Source organism: Haematobia irritans, chromosome 4 (genome assembly GCF_050003625.1).
Source record: "Haematobia irritans isolate KBUSLIRL chromosome 4, ASM5000362v1, whole genome shotgun sequence".
NCBI classification, from domain to species: domain Eukaryota; kingdom Metazoa; phylum Arthropoda; class Insecta; order Diptera; family Muscidae; genus Haematobia; species Haematobia irritans.
In genome coordinates this window covers 151,856,671-151,878,594 of record NC_134400.1, presented here as the reverse complement: position 1 = coordinate 151,878,594, position 21,924 = coordinate 151,856,671, and the positions used below count along the sequence as shown (strand labels likewise).

The window sequence follows — 21,924 nt, the reverse complement described above, 5'->3', positions numbered from 1 at the left end:
TCAAAGAAGTAGCTGATCATTTGCCCAAGCAAAAATAAAATGTTAATTTTGTAATAACAAGCAACAACCACCAACTTAATTCAATATCGCTCCCTGTTAAATAGCGCTCCAAGCTACTAAACACATATATGTTTATAGGCTATTTCTAAATTAATATATGTTTGCATCCAAGCATATTATATTTACAAACATTTTATGTCCCAAACATAATATGTTCTAACATATTAACATATATGTCCCAAACATGTTATGCTAGTTTATGAACATTATATGCTTGCACTCAAAAATATTGTGTTTAAAAATTTGTGTTCCAAACATATAATGTTTATAGCCAAACATATGAAAAACAGTCTTTTTCATCCGTGTATATAAACCGATACCCAGATTTGAATCCTGGAGCCTTGTGGAAGATCAAATTTCATCCAATCCCTTTGAAATTTTAATTTCTGATGTTAGTTCTAAATACTTTATAAAAATTTGTCCATATCAGCCTATAATATAATCCGATCCCCAGATTTGATTTTCGGAGCTTCGTGAAAGAGCAAATATCATCCGATCCGGTTGAAATTTGGTATGTGTTATCAATATATGTCCATGCAACAAATTAGTTCATATTTATATATATCGCATATATGAATCAATCCCTAGATTTGTCTTCTTGAATCCATCCCGGCATGGGGTGCCTCTAACTATCATGCAAAAATCAATCTGTAACATAATTATATAAATTAACCCACATATTTGACTTCGCGAGCCTTCTTCAGGAGCGATTTTCATCCGATCCGGTTCAAATTTGGTACGCGATATCACCATTCGTTCTAGCTACCATACGAAAATTAATCCATATCGGTTCATTCTACACTAATCGATGAGTACATTTGTACAAATTCGTTAATAAGATAATTGGTTTCATTGTATTAATGTAAATGTTCATTGTATTAACGTAAACGTTCGTTGTATAACACCATTCTTTAATATTACAATTATTTTTCTTTGAGTGCATATTCTCAATGGGAAGCCGCCATTGAGAATATAACTCTATTTTAATGCATATACATTATTATTTTTTACTTAAAATTTCTTCTTGGAAAGGTCTAGAGCAAATTAACTTATTAACCAACCTAAAAATTAGATTGACGCTGTCGAAGCAAAAATAAAATAGAAATGTATTATTATATATATTATGTTATATCACATTTAATTCATATTAGAATTTTAAATATAAGGTTTTCATATTTTATTATTATTATAAAATTATTTAATTTCTTTCAGTAAATAATTTTGAAGAATTATTCTCCATTATAGCTATATCCGAAGCGAAGAACAGAAATCCGTTTCTTAATCGTGCTGTAAGTAATGGTGTTGTCGTTATTTTTTGCACCCAACATCGAATACCCTGAAATTCGAAAGCTGTACTTGAAGCTTTATGTCATCATCATCATGGCTGATCTCACCACAGGATTTGTGACATCCTTTACCTTAATTATAAATATATAGACATATATGCATTCTCGTATTATTTACGCAGTATAGTCCAACCCATATTACAGAGCATTATTTGCCATTCTCTGCATGGAACGCCTTAAACGTCTCCAAAATATTTTATATTCATCAGGGCGTTGTTTTCCATTCTTACGACCCGGCCATTTAATATATGTCTTGACATCCATAAGATATTGTAGATTTTTTGGCCTTTTGCTTCGTGGGATATCTTCGAGGAATACGAGTATAAGTTGATCCTTGCAGACATCGAACATTCTGTAAATTTGAAAGAAAAAACAAGAACTAAAATTAGAAATCTAATCATTTTGCTCTTTTTCATATTCAACAAAAAGGAATGAGGTCAGCACGTCGAAATACAGGGCCAGGTGTGTTGTTGACCTCGTCCTGTACATTAAATTCCATTCCACATGCTGTGACTTGAAATAGAATTTGCGTGATAATCTTGCAGTAGTGACATGACTACTGAAACTACTCTCAACAAACAGTTGAACCCGCCAGGAAGGAAAATTTTGATTAATTTTAGAAAATTTAGAAATCATTTGTAAAATTTTAACTAAACTGTATAATGAGTGTAGATGTCTCGCCGATTTCACAAGAATAAGTAATTATTTTTCGACAAATTCAAGAAAAACAAGTAAGTAAAGTCTAAAGTCGGGCGGAGCCGACTATATTATACCCTTCACCAATATGTAGACAAACATTTGTGTTACCATCTCAAATACTTCAAATTTGCTGGGAGCTATATAAAGGAGACAAGATATATATATGCGAGCCATATCTAAATCTGAACCGATTTCAACCAAATTTGGCACAATTACCGATACTACTAAACGTACTCCTTGTGCCAAATTTGAAGCAAATCACGACAAAACCCTGGATTTTGAGGCCATATAAGTTCAAATCGGACGAAAGATATTAGGGTTATCTTAGCCAAGTCATTCTTGATGTCCATTATGCTTTACGGATGTGAACTTTTTGCTAAGTGCGATGCCCTAAGTATGCAGAGAATGAATAGGACGTTCAATAGCATTACCCGCTACGTATATGGTATACGAAGATATGACAGTGTTTCGGCTTTCTCAGTATGCTTGTATGACATGACATTTCACAATCTACTTAAGTTAAGAGTCCTTGTTTTCTTGCATAGGATTATTTATAGTGATCACCCGGTGCATTTATTTCAACGCCTGCGTTTTTTCAAGATTTAATAGAGGAAAAAGATTAATTTTGCTTCGTCATAGCTGTTTGGTCTCTGAGTGGCAATTTTTTATTAACTCCATCCGTCTGTGGAACTCACTTACTTATAATATCCAATGTATAAGTAATGCAGATGCCTTTAAGAAAAATGTTATCTCGTTTTTGAGTAATAATTAAACAAGATTCTTTATCATTTGTTTTATTTTACTCTAAACTGTTTGCTAGCTAGTTTTAATTCTTAAAATTTGTTTTCGTTTTCATGCAATATGTACCCTTATTTTTATGCAATATGTACTTTTATTTATAACTTTCTTTTATTTGTTATAAAATTTTCGTTCAATTTTTTGTTTTTGTTTTTGTTTTTCTTTTTCATATTTTCAATTTTAATATTCTTTATCCATTATCTGTAATTATAAATTTTATAAATTTTATTTTAATTGCTGTTATTTTTCTCCTCTTTTTACAATTGTCAAACTTAAATTCTAATAGTGTTTTTTTTCAGTCTGTAATCAGTTTTTCAATATAAAATATTAAGGTTATTTGCTTATAGATCTATTTTGATTAATTTTTTAAATTTTAATTTTTTTTTTTCATGAAACCTAATATTGTAATTATATTATATCTATTTAATTATGATTTTAAACTTCTCATGCTGAAATATGAGACTCAAGTGGTCTTGTGCATGGGAAAGCAAATAAAGAAAGAAAGAGATATATATGGGAGCTATATCTAAATCCGAATCGATTTTGACCATATTTGGCACATACAATAGTATTGTTAAAAGTACCGCTTGTGCAAAATTTGAAGCAAATCACGGCAAAACTCTGGCTTTTGTGGCCATATAAGTTCAAATCGGACGAAAGATATATACACAGAAAAAAATATCACCAAAATATTTCCAATTAAAAAGTTAATTGAAGTTGAATTTTTTTTTTCAATTAATAAATTAATTGGTACAATTAAGTTTTTAATCAAGATAGAAACATTAAGTTAATTAAGTCAATGATTGAAAATTTTAAAATTTTTAATTAAAAAGTTAATTGATACAATTAACCTTTAAAGAAATTCGGAAGACTAAGTCAGTTAAAAAAGTGATGAACATTTTTTTTTAAATTTTTAATTAAATTTTTTTCAAACAATCAATTGTTAATCCAAATAAAATTTCTAAGCCAATTCAGAATGTAATTGAAAATAGTTACCTTTTTTAATTACTAAATTAATTGAGTTTTGCAATCAACATCAATTAAATTTTTAATTGAATCAATTAAAAAATTAATTGAAATTTGGTAATGAAATTAATTAATTGTTTAATTAAGAATTTTTTCTATGCCCAATTAAAACTGTGATTGATACTATCATTTTCGTGATTGAAGACATTTCAATTAAAAAATTAATTGGATCAATTAATTTTGTGATTGAATCAGATTTTTTTTTTGTGTGTATGGGAGCTATATCTAAATTTGAACCGATTTCAATCAAATTTACCAAACATTGGTAGAATGTCAATTCTACCCTCTGTGCAAAGATCACGAAGATCGGTAGTAAACTTTGGCCTCTGTGGTCATATGAGTCTAAATCGGACGAAAGATATATATGGGAGCTATATCTAAATCTGAACCGATTTGGCTAATATTTTGCAAGATTTTCGAGATTCATAAAATATTTGGTTGTACGATATTTCAAGAAAATCGGTTGATAAACACGCTAACTATGACCAAATCGGGGATAAATATATATGGCAGCTATATCTAAATCTGAACCGATTTTTTCCAAAACCAATAGCGATTGTCTCTGTACCAAGAAACGGCCCTATGCCAAATTTAAGGACGATCGGACTTAAATTGCGAGCTGTACTTTGTGCACAAAATTAGCTATATCTAAATCTGAACCGATTTTTTCTAAAATCAATAGCGATTGTCTTTGTCCCAAACAACGACCCTATGCCAAATTTGAGGACGATCGGACTTAAACTGCAACGTGTATTTTGCGCACAAAAATACATGAACAGACAGACAGACGGACGGACAGACAGACAGCCAGACAGACAGACGGACATCGCTAAATCGACTCAGAATTTAATTCTAAGCCGATCGGTATACTAAACGATGGGTCTATGACCACTATTTCTTGGCGTTACATACAAATGCACAAACTTATTATACCCTGTACCACAGTAATGGTGAAGGGTATAAATATTAGACATAATCATTTTTATACCCTCCACCATAGGATGGGGGGTATATTAACTTTGTCATTCCATTTGTAACACATCGAAATATTGCTCTTAGAATCCATAAAGTATATAACATATATTCTGGGTCGTGGTGAAATTCTGAGTCGATCTAAGCATGTCCGTCCATCCGTCCGTCTGTTGAAATCACGCTAACTTCCGAACGAAACAGGCTATCGACGTGAAACTTGACCACTTTTGCGTATAGCCCCCATATAAACCGACGCTCAGATTTGGATTGCAGAGCCTCTTGGAGGAGCAAAATTCATCCGATCCGGTTGAAATTTGATACATGGTGTTAGTATATGGTCTCTAATAACCATGCAATAATTGGTTCATATCGGTCCATAATTATACCCTTCACCACTACTGTGGTACAGGGTATAATAAGTTTGTGCATTTGTATGTAACGCCAAGAAGGAAAAGTCTGAGACCCATCGTTTAGTATACCGATCGTCTTAGAATTAAATTCTGAGTCGATTTAGCGATGTCCGTCTGTCTGTCTGGCTGTCTGTCTGTCCGTCCGTCTGTCTGTCTGTTCATGTATTTTTGTGCGCAAAGTACACGTTGCAGTTTAAGTCCGATCGTCCTCAAATTTGGCATAGGGTCGTTGTTTGGGACAAAGACAATCGCTATTGATTTTAGAAAAAATCGGTTCAGATTTAGATATAGCTGCCATATATATTTATCCCCGATCTGGTCATAATTGGCGTGTTTATCAACCGATGTTCTTCAAATTCAGTACATCCGAATATTTTATGAGTCTCGAAAAACTTGGAAAATATCAGCTAAATCGGTTCAGATTTAGATATAGCTTCCATATATATCTTTCGTCCGATTTAGACTCATATGACCACAGAGGCCAAAGGTTACTACCGATTTGCGTGAAATTTTGCGTAAAGAGTAGAATTGACATTCTACCAACGCTTGGTAAATTTGATTCAAATCGGTTCAGATTTAAATATAGCTCCCATATATAACTTTCGTCCGATTTGAACTTATATTGTCTCAAAAGCCAGAGTTTTGCCGTGATTTGGTTCAAATTGTGCACAAGGAGTACGTTTAACAGTATCGGTAAGTGTGCCAAATTTGGTTGAAATCGGTTCAGATTTGGATATAGCTCCCATATATATCTTTCGCCCGATTTATACTCAAATGACCACGGGAGCCAAAGTTAAACTCCCATTTACGTGAAATTTTGCAGAGATAACAGAATTATTATTCTAACTATGCATGTCAAATTTAGTCGAAATCGGTTCAGATTATATATAACTCCCGTTATATGTACACCAGAGTTGGGAAAATATGGTAGACTATTTCATATTTTAGACCCATTTTCAATGGGATTTTCCTCCAATTGACTGCATAGTTTCCACGGAGAATATATTTAATATGATATTTAAGTGTGTCAAGTTTGATCTAATTTGGTTCAGAATTAGATAATGCCTCCATATATTCGTTTTTCCGGTTTATACAAATATGGCCAAAATTCCCACACTTTACACAAAATTCTGTGATAATTTCCTCATATCTTAGTCATATTTATCCTACACACTGTAATGCCAGACTTTCCACAGAACGGTTGAGTTTTAAATAAGGCTCCAAGTCGCCCGACCACAAATCTTGGCAAGATCTAACCAATATCCTTGTAAAATCGTCACTGCTGAGTAGCAAAAATTGTAAATGTTACTCAAATTGTCCTATATCTCGAATACATAAGTATCGCCTGATAAATCGCAAATGCTCTTTTGTACAATTGCCTAAAAATTTCTCTCGCTTCATATTTCCCATATTTATACCCTTCACCACTACTGTGGTACAGGGTATAATAAGTTTGTGCATTTGTATGTAACGCCAAGAAATAGTTGCCATAGACCCATCTTTTAGTATACCGATCGGCTTAGAATTAAATTCTGAGTCGATTTAGCGATGTCCGTCTGTCTGTCTGTCTGTCTGTCTGTCCGTCCGTCTGTCTGTATATGTAATTTTGTGCACAAAGTACAGCTCTCAATTTAAGTCCGATCGTCCTCAAATTTGGCATAGGGCCGTTTCTTGGGACAGAAACAATCGCTATTGGTTTTGGAAAAAATCGGTTCAGATTTAGATATAGCTGCCATATATATTTATCCCCGATTTGGTCATAGTTAGCGTGTTTATCAACCGATTTTCTTGAAATATCGTACATCCAAATATTTTATGAATCTCGAAAATCTTGCAAAATATCAGCCAAATCGGTTCAGATTTAGATATAGCTCCCATATATATCTTTCGTCCGATTTAGACTCATATGACCACAGAGGCCAAAGTTTACTACCGATCTTCGTGAAATTTTGCACAGAGGGTAGAATTGACATTCTACCAATGTTTGGTAAATTTGATTGAAATCGGTTCAAATTTAGATATAGTTCCCATATATATCTTTCGTCCGATTTGAACTTATATGGCCTCAAAATCCAGGGTTTTGTCGTGATTTGCTTCAAATTTTGCACAAGCGGTACTTTTAACGATACTATTGTATGTGCCAAATATGGTCAAAATCGATTCAGATTTAGATATAGCTCCCTTATATATCTTTCGTCCGATTTGAACTTATATGGCCTCAAAATCCAGGGTTTTGTCGTGATTTGCTTCAAATTTGGCACAAGGAGTACGTTTTGTAGTATCGGTAATTGTGCCAAATTTGGTTGAAATCGGTTCAGATTTAGATATGGCTCGCATATATATATCTTGTCTCCTTTATATAGCTCCCAGCAAATTTGAAGTATTTGAGATGGTAACACAAATGTTGGTCTACATGGTGGTGAAGGGTATAATATAGTCGGCCCCGCCCGACTTTAGACTTTACTTACTTGTTATATATAGCCCCCATATAAACCAATCCTCAGATTTGGCTTGCGGAGCCTCTAAGAGAAGCAAGTTTCAACCCATCCGGCTGAAAATTGGTACGTGATGTTAGTATATGATCTCTAACAACCATGCAGGAATTGGTCCATAACGGTCCATAATTATATATAGCCCCCATATAAACCGATCCCCATATTTGACCTCCGGAGCCTCAAGGAGGAGTAAAATTCACTCGATCCGGTTGAAATTTTGTACGTGGTGTAAGTAACCATGCAAAAATTGGTCCATACCGGTCTTAATTATATATAACCCCCATTTAAACCGATCCCCAGATTTGACTTCCGGAGCTCTTGGAGGAGCAAAATTCATCCGATCCGGTTGAAATTTGGTACGTGGTGAAATTTGGTACATTGGGCTAATACATGGCCGCTAACAACCATGCTGAAATTGGTCCGTATCGGTCTATAGTTATATAACCGATCCCCAAAAATAATCTACCAAATTTTATTTCTATAGAAAATTTTGTCAAAATTTTATTACTATAGAAAATTTTGTCAAAATGTTATTACTATACAAAATTTTATCAACATTTTATTTCTAAAGAAAATTTTGTCAAAATTTTATTTCTATAGAAAATTTTGTCAAAATTTTATTTCAATAGAACATGTTGTCAAAATTATATATCTATAGAAAATTTTGTCAAAATTTTATTTCCTTAGAACATTTTGTCAAAATTGTATTTCGATAGAAATTTTGTCAAAATGTTATTTCTACAGGATATTTTATTTGTATAGAAAATTTTTTCCAGATTTTATTTCTATACAAAATGTTGACCTTTTAGTATAATTATGTGCGGAGTTTGTAACGCTTGAGGTCATGTTGTAATAAAACAAGATAAAATCTTAGTTTTTTATAGTGTTTTATTTTTAGTTATTTCCAGTATTTCGAACACCATCGTTGTCTGTCTTCATGTAAAATTAACTTTAACAAAAGAAGAAAATTTAACACAAATTAACCAAATAAAAGTAAAAATATATATATTAAAATATTACAAAAATTACTAGGACATTGACATTTGTAACTTTTGAAAAATTTTCGTTAGAAATAAAATGTTGAAAAAATTAATCTACAGAAATAAAATTGTGAAAAAAAAATCTACAGAAATAAAGTTTTGATAAAATTTTCTATAGAAATAAAATTTTGACAACATTTTCTATACAAATAAAATTTCAGAAAATTTTCTATAGAAATAAATTTTTGAGAAAATGTTTTGTAGAAATAAAATGTTGATAAAATTTCCTACAGAAATAACATTTTGACAAAATTTTGTATACACCCTCACAAAAAATCGCTTCTGTAACATATAGTCCCAAACATATTTTGCTTCAAGCATATACATTTTTGAGTATTGCCCAAACATTTATATGTTTGATCTCTTCCAATATATAATATGTTTGAAAGTCTATTGGTCTAAACAATATAATATGTTTGGGTAGTCTAAGTTCCAAACATTTTGTATTTTTGCATCCAAATTCAATAATGTTGTCTTCCAAAAAACAATATGTTATTATGTGACCATATAATATGTTTGGAAGCATTTCGCACCCAAAAATATTATATGCTTAAAAAAAATTCTCCCAAACAATATTGTGCTCAAAATTTTATTTATTTATTTATATATTTACAATCATAATGAATTATGAAAATAAACAGGTAATATAGGTGCTAACAACATAGGTTTTCGACCTGAATGCTCAAAATTTTGTTTCTGCCCAATTGTATATTCCCCGACATCATTCTCACTTTCACGAGATTTTTTAGTTCTTAGCACCTTTTTCTGTAATACAAACATTGTAGAAGAAATTATTCAATTTATGATTTTTTTTTATTTTAATTTTACCTTTTGCCGGACGGGGATTCGAACAGCGGACCACACAGTTTGTAAGGATCAAAGAAGTAGCTGATCAATTGCCCAAGGAAAAATAAAATGTTAATTTTGTAATAACAAGCAACAACCACCAACTTAATTCAATATCGCTCCCTGTTAAATAGCGCTCCAAACTACTAAACACATATATGTTTATAGGCTATTTCTAAATTAATATATGTTTGCATCCAAGCATATTATATTTACAAACATTTTATGTCCCAAACATAATATGTTCTAACATATTAACATATATGTCCCAAACATGTTATGCTAGTTTATGAACATTATATGCTTGCACTCAAAAATATTGTGTTTAAAAATTTGTGTTCCAAACATATGAAAAACAGTCTTTTTCATCCGTGTAGAAACAAAATTTCGACAAAACTTTCTATAAAAATAACATTTTGAAAAAATTTTCTATAGAAATAACATTTTGAAAAAAAATCTATAGAAATAAAATTTTGACAAAATTTTCTATACAAATAAAATTTTGAGAAAATTTTCTATAGAAATAAAATTTTGATAAAATTTCCTACAGAAATAAAATTTTGACAATATTTTTCTATAGAAATACAATTTTGATAACATTTTTTATGTAAATAAATTTTGACAAATGTTCTATAGAAATAACAATTTGACAAAATTTTCCGTAGAAATAAAATTTTGACAAAATTTCCTGTAGAAATAAAATTTTTACAAAATTTCCTATAGAAATAAAATTTTGACAAAACTTCTATAGAAATAAAATTTAAAAGAAAATTATTCCATAAAAATACAATTTTGACAAAATTTTCTAGAGAAATAACATTTTTACAAAATTTTCTATATAAACAATTTCACTAAAATTTTTATTTCGATTCAATGGGATACAATATTATGGGAAAACGTTCACCCCTCTTACTTACCTATGTTGTGCCAAATGCATTTCAAATTGACACCAATGACTAAGCAAGAAATTAGAAGAGATAATCAGCATAAGTGAACGAGATCGATCCATGCATGATATAATATTATCAAGAATAGTAACGCCAATCTGTATGGAAAGAATATAATTAAAAAACTAAAATCTACAAAAAAAAAAAATTCTCTTACGCACCTGAAAATCTCTTTCGTGCAAACAAATGGAAATATCACCATTCTCCTCAACATTTGGCATAAGTTCATGCAATACCCAATCTCGATCATTTTGACAATAGCTAATGAATATGTCATACATCATGTCATCTGAAACACCAGAGCTTGTCTGAAATCTCTCCTTAGTTGCCTCAGACATAAGGGCAGCCGATTTCAGTGATGAATAGTAGTAATAGATATGCCAACGTTTCACATAGATAATGGCTCCTAGCATGGACACTCCCAAGACAGTTCCCACACTCACTAGCACATAAAATGTTAGATTATTCAATTGATCGGCTATATCCTCTACCAGGGATCGCTTATTACAATTCAGGTCAACAAAACTAAGGCGCTCGGTTTCATTGAAACACCAATAGTGTTCATCTTCATAGTCCAAAAGTTGAAATTTCAATAGGGTAGATTCGTTGAGTCGGCTACCCATTAAAGATGGCGTCTCAAAAGATGGGCTACAGCCCTGAGTGGCCTTTATCGCGGGAGGATGACTCAAAATGTAACGGAATTTCTTGAGTTTTCCTTTCAAATTGAAATTATTGGTTATTGTGGGATTTTTCGTCATTTTCAGTAACCTCTTGAAGGCATGTGTTCCTATTATCGATGTGATATTCATCACAGCTTTTGGGTCCAAGGGCAATGATGACAACTTATTATACACCAGACCCACTGCATCATCTAGGACCTTACGGGCACAATTTTTATTATTCGATTGGGAAACATCAACCAAATCCCTTAATAAACAATCGCATACGAAATTATTCTCTCCCATACTGAGATAATCGAGCAAAGCAAAATCCTTCAACATCTCCGAGGTGATGATGTTGATGTTGTTATCCCTGAGATTGAGCACGCGCAGTTTCTCATTATTGGCAAACACTTGATTGTACCAATTGCCCACATGATTCGAACCCAAATCGAGTATCTCCAAATTTTTCAGTGTCCCAAAGAGATTTAGCGATATTGAATTGATGTTATTGCCAGCCAATCCCAATATCCTTAACTTCTTGAAATTCTTTATCCATGAGATGTTCTTCAAATTCGATAACTCAAAATAGAAGACATTCAATGTCTTGGAGATGCCATCAAAAGCTCCATCGAGTATATTATAGGCAGCATAGGCATTTCCCGATAAATCGAGGCCCACAAGTGTTTTGAACATACCAGGACCAATCATGGGAAATGCTGTGAAGCATAAACTCAAATATTTCAGCTTATCACTCAAATGATTAAAGGCCACCGCACTGTTCCTGGTCACCTTGGTATGCGATAAATCCAAGTAAATTAAATTCGGTAAATATTTAAAGGTGGACTGTTGAATTTTAAGGCCATAGAAAAGATTGATGATACTATCTACCGATGGTTTGGCACTGTAATCGAAAGTGTTGGTAAAGGATAAATCCAGATAGTGTAATGATCTCACATGGTAGAATGTATCGGAGATAATCACCAGCATTCGATTGTGCGACATGTAGAGATTTTTCAACGAAGTCACATTGCGAAATACCTCACGGGTAATATGTTCAATTCTGCAATTACTTATGTCCAATTCTATAAGTTTTGGAAGGCGTGGAAATGTAGCCCATGCAATACCTGTGTGTACATAGAATGTTGGGCATTAATCAGTGGTAAAATATTATGAAAGGTGAAAAAGCAGGGAAACATTAGTGGCCGATCAGTCGAATCAAAAATGTTAAGTCCAATATTTAAAACTAATGATTTATTTAATTTTAATAAAAAAGTTAATTAATACAATTATGTTTTATTCACACTATGGACATAAATTTAGCTAAGAAAATGAATGAGAATGTTCGTGGGTTTCATTAAAAAATTAATTGTTCCAATCAACAATTTAATTAAAAATTTAATCGATATTGATTGCAAAACACAATTAATTGATTTGGTTAAAAAGTTTTTAATTGAATCATTTAAAAACTGGTGGAGTTTTCCAATCGACAGCAATTAATTAATTTTTAATTGAAATTGAAATTTTCAAATCAATTAATTTTTAATCAAATATTTTTGCTTGCCCAACTAAAACTATTATTGTTAATAACATTTTCGTGATTGAAGACATTTCAATTAAAAAATTAATTGAATCAAAAAAAAAAGTGTTTCATTTTACATTAATAACAATTTTAAATGCGAGCAAATTGGACATGAAGATTAATGGAATAGCATAATTGAAAAGAAAATGCCAGATACTCATCTTACAAGCCTGGCTATACATATTTTTCCAGTGTTGGCTAATCCACATTTACATAGTCTCTAGTAAGATCTGGCTGGGTGAGATGATTCAATTTGGGTCTTATATGAAAAGTGTTTTATGTTTTTGTATGTTCCGGGTAAGCTGGAAACCGGCTGAATAGATTTACTTTAAATTTTCAGATTAATAAGGTAGTAAGGTGTAAAAGATAGGATACCTCATTTTTTGATATCTGATCGGAGAGGGGAAACCCCTCCTTGCCCGACTCCTTGAAAATTGGACTAAAGTTTGCTGGAAATTTTCAAGGAAGGAGAGGGGTGGCATTTAGACAACGATCCGCCACTTCAGTTTTCAATATTTGGTCGGGGAGGGGTATCACACCGTTGCCTACATTTTTAAAGTATAGTGAAAACAAGTGTTCGGCCAGGCCGAAGCTTATGTACCCTCCACCATGGATTGCGTAGAAACTTCTACTAAAGACTGGCAAGGTATCTTAAAACCTCCTAACACCGTAATATATACCACATAGTCCATACGTGGTATATATTAAACTAAAAAAGGCCGATTAAATACGTACATAATTAAGTTTAAAGTTTCTATAGAAATAAAATTTTGACAACATTTTCTATAGAAGTAAAATTTGGAAAAAATTTTCTATAGAAATAAAATTTGGAAAAAATTTTCAATAGAAATAAAATTTTGACAAAATTTTCTATAGAAGTAAAATTTAGAAAAAAATTTCCTTTAGAAATAAAATTTGGAAAAAAATTTCTATAGAAATAAAATTTTGACAAACTTTTCTATAGAAATAACATTTTGACAATGTTTTCTATAAAAATAAAATTTTGGTAGATTATTTTTGGCTCGAGTGGCAACCATGATTATGAACCGATATGGACCAATTTTTGTGTGATTGGGGATTGGCTTATATAACTATAGACCGATATGGACCAATTTTGGCATGGTTATCAGCGGCCTTATACTAACACCACGTTGCAAATTTCAACCGGATCGGATGAATTTTGCTCCTCCAAGAGGCTCCGGAGATCAAATCAGAGGAACGGTTTATATGTGGGCTATATATAATTGTGGACCGATATGGACCAATTCTCCGGAGGACAAATCTGGGGATCGGTTTATATGGGGGCTATATGTAATTATGGACCGATGTAGACCAATTTTTGCATGGTTGTTAGATACCATATACTACCACCATGTACCAAATTTCAGCCGGATCGGATGAAATGTGGTTCTCTTAGAGGCTCCGCAAGCCAAATCGGGGGATCGGTTTATATGGGGGCTATATGTAATTATGGACCGATGCGGACCAATTTTTGCATGGTTGTTAGAGACCATATACTAACACCATATACCAAATTTCAGCCGGATCGGATGAAATTTGCTTCTCTTAGAGCAATCGCAAGCCAAATTTTGGGGTCCGTTTATATGGGGGCTACACGTAAAAGTGGACCGATATAGCCCATTTGCAATACCATCCGACCTACATCAATAACAACTACTTGTGCCAAGTTTCAAGTCGATAGCGTGTTTCGTTCGGAAGTTAGCGTTATTTCAACAGACGGACGGACGGACATGCTCAGATCGACTCAGAATTTCACCACGACCCAGAATATATATACTTTATGGGGTCTTAGAGCAATATTTCGATGTGTTACAAACGGAATGACAAAGTTAATGTACCCCCATCCCATGGTGGAGGGTATAACAAACGGAATCACAAAGTTAATATACCCCCATCCTAAGGTGGAGGGTATAAAAAATCTAAAATTCTGCGATTAAAGGTGAGTACTATGTTCAGTTTTCGAGTTGAAAATCACTTTATTTTCGCGATTACTTTTCCTGAAATAATCAAAATTATAAACGAAAACAAACATATTCCCATAATGTCTTGCCGAAATTTAGAGGAACAAGAAACTGCGCATCAATTGAGTTAATTTATCTGCTTTATATTAAATTGTTTTAAAAAGTAACCGCAACAATTTCAATTCGAAAAGCGAACATAGTACTTAGCTTAACTTGAAATTTACAGTGGACGTGGGGGGTTGGAGAAATGAAGATAGAATACCTCATTTTTTGATAACTAGTCGAGAAGAGGGACCCCCCTCTTGCACGATATTTTAAAAATTCAAAGAAGATTTGCTGGAAATCTTCGGGGAAGGTTAGGGGTGGTGTCTAGACAATGTTAATTTATTATTCGATATCTTTTGATATCTGATCGGCGAGGAGGAACTCCCCTTTGTCCGAAGATGGGTAGAACCTCTCTTGTACATACCAACTTCATACGACCTAAAAAATCACAGCACTTTTCGAGTTATGGCCATGAGAAAAGTTTAAAAAAGTGCTCAATATTAAATTTGAAGACAACAAGTATATACAGCAGTAAGTTCGGCCGGGCCGAATCTTAAATACCCACCACCATGAACCAAATATTAGGGTTTCCTTTGAAATTTCAGGAGGGCTTGAGGACTCTTCCCGAAAATAAATTTAAAGATTTCACCTATGAGGACTATATCAGATTCTGGATTTATAAGAACCATTTTTGTTTGAGTTTTAGAGGAATCATTAACATCTCTTTTAAGTGTGCAAGAAAATTATAAAATAACGTCTTGATTTGAAATCTTAAATCTGTAGAAGTAAAATCTTTTCATGATCAGTGCGCCTTCTACACCCTCAAGAAGTGAAGTAGGTCTATATGGAGGCATTAGCAAATGGACTGATAAAAACTTAATCCGATACACGTTTTTGTGAACCTAAAATACCAGAATATTTACAATTTCAGGCAAATCAGATAAAAACTACGGTTTCTAGAAACACAAGGAGTCAAATCGGGAGATCGTTCTTATGGGAGCTATACTAAAATATGGACCGATACTCACCGTTTTGGGCACACCTCTTTATGACCCGAAAATACCTCTAGGTTTCCAATTTCAGGCAAATGGGATAAAAACTTCGGATTCTAGAAGCCCAAGAAGTAAAATCGGGAAATCGGTCTATATGGGGGCTATACCAAAATATGGACCGATACTCACAATTTTTGGCACACGTATTTGTGGTCCTACAATACCTCTAGATTTCCAATTTCAGGTAATTTGAATAGAAACTGCGGTTTCTATAAGCCCAAGAAGTAAAATCGGGAGATCGGTCTATATGGGGACTATACCAAAATATGGACCGATACTCACCATTTTCAACACACCTCTTTATGGTTCTAAAATACCTCTAGATTTCCAATTTCAGACAAATTGGATAAAAACTACGGTTTCTATAAGCCTAAGAATAAAATCTGGAGACCGGTCTATATGGGTGCTATATAAAAACATGATCAGATACTCATCATTTTCAGCACACCTCTTTAGGGTTTTAAAATACCTCTAGATTTCTAAGTTCAGGAAAATTGGATAAAAGCTACAGATTTTAGACGCCCAAGAAGTAGCAACTGGCGATCGGTCTATATGGGGGCTATACCAAAAAAATTGGACCGATACTCATCATTTTCGGCACACCTCTTTATTGTTCTAAAATACCTCTAGATTTCCAATTTCAGGCAAATTGGATAAAAACTACGGATTCTATAAGCCCAAGACCCCAAATCGGGAGATCGGTCTATATGGGGGATATACCAAAACATGGACCGATATTCACCATTTTCGGCACACCTCTTTAACATATGTTCCTAAAATACTTCTAGATTTAAAATTTCATGCAAATTTGATAAAAACTATGGTTTCTAAAAGCCCAAGAAGTAAAATCGGGAAATCGGTCTATTTGGGAGATAAACCAAAACATGAACCAATACACGCCATTTTCGGCTCTCATATTTAAGGTCCTAAAATATCTGTAGATTTCTCATTTCAGGCAAATTGGATGAAAACTACGGATTCTAGAAGCCTAAAAAATAAAATCATTTCTTGCACACCTATTTGTATTCCTAAAAACCTGCAGATTTTCGATTTCAGGCAAAGTGGAAGCCCAAAAAGTAATATCGGGAGATCGGTCTATCTGATGGCTATATCAAAACATGGACCTATACTCACCATTTTCGGTATACCCTTTTATGGTCCTAAAATACTTCTAGATTTCCAATTTGATGCAAGTTGGATAAAAACTAAGGTTTCTATAAGCCCAAGAATAAAATCTGGAGATCGGTCTATATGGGGGCTATATAAAAACATGGTCCGATACTCATCATTTTCAGCACACTTCTTTAGGGTGTTAAAATACTTCTAGATTTCTAATTTCAGGCAAATTGGATAAAAACTACAGATTTTAGACGCTCAAGAAGTAACAACTGGCGATCGGTCTATATCGAGGCTATACCAAAACATGGACCGATACTCACCATTTTCGGCACACCTCTTTATTGTTCTAAAATACCTCTAGATTTCCAATTTCAGGCAAATTGGATAAAAACTACGGATTCTATAAGCCCAAGACCCCAAATCGGGAGATCGGTCTATATGGGGGATATACCAAAACCTGGACCGATACTCACCTTTTTAGCACACCTCTTTATGGTCGTAAAATACCTCCAGATTTCAAAATCGGGAAATCGGTCTATATGGGGGTTATACCTAAACATCAACCGATAGTCACCATTTTTGGCACACCTCTTTATGGTGCTAAAATACCTCTAGATTTCCAATTTCAGGCGAATTGGATAGATACTATCGATTCTAGAAGCCCTAGAAATATAATCGGGAGATCGGTCTATATGGGGGCTATACCAAAACATGGACCGATACTCACCATTTTTGGCACACCTCTCTAGATTTCCAATTTCAGGCAAATTGGATAGAAACTAAGGTTTTTATAAGCCCAAGACCCCAAATCGGGAGGTCGGTTTATATGGGGACTATATCAAAACCTGGACCGATATAGCCCATCTTCGAACTTGACCTGCCTGCAGACAAAAGACGAGTTTGTGCAAAATTTCAGCACGATTGCTTAATTATTGAAGACTGTAGCATGACTACAACAGGCAGACAGACAGCCAGACAGACAGCCAGACAGCCAGACAGACAGACGGACAGACGGACATCGTTATATCGTCTTAGAATTTCTCCCTGATCAAGAATATATATACTATATATAGTCGGAAATCGATATTTCGATGTGTTACAAACGGAATGACAAACTTATTATACCCCCGTCACCATTCTATGGTGGTGGGTATAAAAAGTGTTGTTCCACCAAGACAACGCACCGTGCCACAAGTCATTGAGTACGATGGCAAAAATGCATGAATTGGGCTTCGAATTGCTTCCCCAACCACCTTATTCTACAGATCTGGCCCCCAGCGACTTTTTTTTGTTCTTAGACCTCAAGAGGATGCTCGCAGGGAAAAAATTTGGCTGCAATGAAGAGGTGATCGCCGAAACTGAGGCCTATTTTGAGGCAAAACCGAAGGAGTACTACCAAAATAGTATCAACAAGTATATAAAGCAGTAAGTTCGGCCGAGCCGAATCTTAAATACCCACCACTATGAATCAAATATTAAAGTTTCCTGTGAAAATTTCAGGGGGATTTGGTGACAAGCAGATCAGTTCAACCAGTACACTTCCCGAAGATAAATTCATAGATTTTACCTATGAAGACTAGATCAGATTCTGGATTTATAAGAACCATATATGTTTGAGTTTTAGGGGAATCATAAACATCGTGTGCAAGTGTGCAAGAAAACGATGAAATAACGCCTTGATTTAAAATCTAACATCTGTCGATTTTTACCCCCATTATTTAAATGATTACCAGAAGTAAAATCTGGAAACTATAATTCAGTTTCAATCAATTTTCAATATCACTGCACATGGACCGATATTCACCATTTTCGGCACACCTCTTTAACATATGTTCCTAAAATACTTCTAGATTTAAAATTTCATGCAAATTTGATAAAAACTATGGTTTCTAAAAGCCCAAGAAGTAAAATCGGGAGAGCGGTCTATTTGGGAGATAAACCAAAACATGGACCAATACACGCCATTTTCGGCTCTCATATTTAAGGTCATAAAATACCTGTAGATTTCTCATTTCAGGCAAATTGGATAAAAACTACGGATTCTAGAAGCCTAAAAAATAAAATAATTACTTCCACACCTATTTGTATTCCTAAAAACCTCCAGATTTTCGATCTCAGGCAAAGTGGAAGCCCAAAAAGTAATATCGGGAGATAGGTCTATCTGATGGCTATATCAAAACATGGAACTATACTCACCATTTTCGGCATACCCTTTTATGGTCCTAAAATACCTCTAGATTTCCAATTTCAGACAAATTGGATAAAAACTACGGTTTCTATAAGCCCAAGAATAAAATCTGGAGATCGGTCTATATGGGGGCTATATAAAAACATGGTCCGATACTCATCATTTCCAGCACACCTCTTTAGGGTTTTAAAATACCTCTAGATGTCTAAGTTCAGGCAAATTGGATAAAAGCTACAGATTTTAGACGCCCAAGAAGAAGCAACTGGCGATCGGTCTATATGGGGGCTATACCAAAAAATTGGACCGATACTCATCATTTTCGGCACACCTCTTTATTGTTCTAAAATACCTCTAGATTTCCAATTTCAGGCAAATTGGATAAAAACTACGGATTCTATAAGCCCAAGACCCCAAATCGGGAGATCGGTCTATATGGGGGATATACCAAAACCTGGACCGATACTCACCATTTTTAGCACATTTTTTTTATTATTTTATGTTCGTAAAATACCGCCAGATTTCAAATTTCAACCAAATTGGATAATAACTACGGATTCTAGAAGCCCAAGAAGTAAAATCGGGAAATCGGTCTATATGGGGGTTATGCCTAAACATCAACCGATAGTCACCATTTTTGGCACACCTCTTTATGGTGCTTAAATACCTCTAGATTTCCAATTTCAGGCGAATTGGATAGAAACTATCGATTCTAGAAGCTCTAGAAATATAATCGGGAGATCGGTCTATATGGGGGCTATACCAAAACACCTCTTTGTGGTCATAAAATACCTCTAGATTTCAGGCAAATTGGATAGAAACTAAGGTTTTTATAAGCCCAAGACCCCAAATCGGGAGGTCGGTTTATATGGGGACTATATCAAAACTTGGACAAATAGAGCCCATCTTCGAACTTGACCTGTCTGCAGACAAAAGACGAGTTTGTGCGAAATTTCAGCACGATTGCTTTATTATTGAAGACTGTAGCGTGATTACAACAGACAGACAGACGGACATGGCTATGTCGTCTTAGAATTTCTCCCTGATCAAGAATATATATATATACTTTATATAGTCGGAAATCGATATTTCGATGTGTTACAAAAGGAATGACAAACTTATTATACCCCCGTCACCATTCTATGGTGGTGGGTATAAACAATTGGTAGGTCGTTATAATCGTTGTCTCGCTATTGAAGGGAACTATGTTGAATAATAAAAACGAATTTTGATAAAGAAATGTGTTTTTCTTTGTTAGACCGGGGACTTATCAGCCAACCTGTTATACCCCCATCCTATGGTGGAGGCTATAAAAAGGAAGTTATACAAATTTTAACTAAAAAAATTTCCTGTATAGTTCATATAAAGAACATATTTGGGAGGATATTTTTGGAAGAACTTTTAAAGTTGCTCTGGAGGTGATCATATTCCAACTCTGAGTGGCACTATCATTTCTGCGATTGAAATATTTTTATTCGGTGTACTTGGCTTTTTTTACAACTTACCATCCTTTTGAACGTCTGATGAATGGCTATTGAATTTATTACCAGTTAATGTTAAATACATCAAACTATCTGCAACTGATTCCAATGTACGACGCGGTGCACTTGTAAGATTATTATGGGCAGCCGAAAAGACCACAATGTTATTGACACAAAAGAGACGGGTTCTATTATAGAGGGCTTCGTCTGACGAATAGTGACGATAAGACAAATCCAAGTAATTGTGTACCGCTGAAATATTCAAAAATAACTTGGAAGAAATTTTTGAAATGCTAAGCAAAAACAGAACCTACGTGTGAATTTCCAATGGAAATTTCTTAGAGTTCCATTGGGAAATGACCACCATAATAGGGCAGTTTTAATATCATCCAAGAGGCAAGTGTAACCATTATCGGTATCAAGTTTCTGTAGCAGAGGTTCAAAATCCACATTATTCAGATTACTTAAAATATTTCGATTCTTCTCAAGAGGATTGTCCGTTGATGTTGGCAATTGACTAATTTCCGTATTCACAAAATCACCGTAAATATTCGAATTTTCAAAATCTGTAGGATTTTCAGCCAACCGAATATCTTGGTCTAACGACAGCTGATTAATGAAATAATTCCCCACATATTTTTGCGATTTCGAAAAAACTGCACTTCCGTAGTTAAAATATTCAAAATTTAAAAATAAGATATATATCCATTTTAACAGAGTTATCATTTTTTTTTTGTTTTTTTGGGGATTTTTTTATTCACTTTTTAGCAAGAAATTTCATTATCTTTTAAACGATCGATTAATTAATTGCGGATTATCTATTTCGCGGATACCATGGTTTAATGTTTGAAGTCCGTTACAAATGCCATAGAATGCGTTACTAATATTCAATAATAATTTTTTGGTAAATGGTCAATCAGACCAGAAGTGATAATGGAATTGGCGGTAGCTTATCAAAACTTACTTTGCTTATCAGTTATTAGGGCTTCTGATACAACAGCTACTTTTTTTCTTTTCGAACATAGCCAAAACAATGTTATCTTTTGTACACTAAAGTACATTCGTTAGTTGCATTAGTAGAGTGTAGATGATGGTATTTTCATTTGGTCATAGGGTTTGTAACATCCATTAGTTGGCATTATAGACCGAGACATACATATATGGAGACTAATTAGAAGGT

The 21,924-nt window shown here is 33.8% G+C and overlaps 1 protein-coding gene across 3 annotated transcripts; it reads right to left on the bottom strand.

Annotated features, from left to right (window-relative positions):
* Window positions 1–1,165: 1,165 nt before the first annotated feature.
* Toll-9 (toll-like receptor 9) lies at window positions 1,166–21,633 on the bottom strand. Of its 3 annotated transcripts, none has more exons than XR_012721600.1 (6): window positions 21,059–21,632; window positions 20,769–20,996; window positions 10,801–12,425; window positions 10,610–10,737; window positions 1,479–1,758; window positions 1,166–1,396 (listed from the first exon to the last, which is right to left on the bottom strand). XR_012721600.1 is itself a non-coding variant. In XM_075305354.1 (6 exons), the coding sequence occupies exons 1-6, from the start codon at window positions 21,468–21,470 to the stop codon at window positions 9,599–9,601; spliced, it is 2,466 nt and encodes an 821-aa protein (XP_075161469.1). In that variant the 5' UTR covers window positions 21,471–21,633; the 3' UTR covers window positions 9,502–9,598. The 3 variants fall into 3 exon arrangements, 2 of the variants coding, with proteins under 2 accessions (XP_075161467.1, XP_075161469.1); XM_075305354.1 differs by lacking the exons at window positions 1,166–1,396; window positions 1,479–1,758 and adding exons at window positions 9,502–9,611; window positions 9,675–9,734 and having other exon boundaries at window positions 21,059–21,633; XM_075305352.1 differs by having other exon boundaries at window positions 1,166–1,758.
* Window positions 21,634–21,924: the final 291 nt, after the last annotated feature.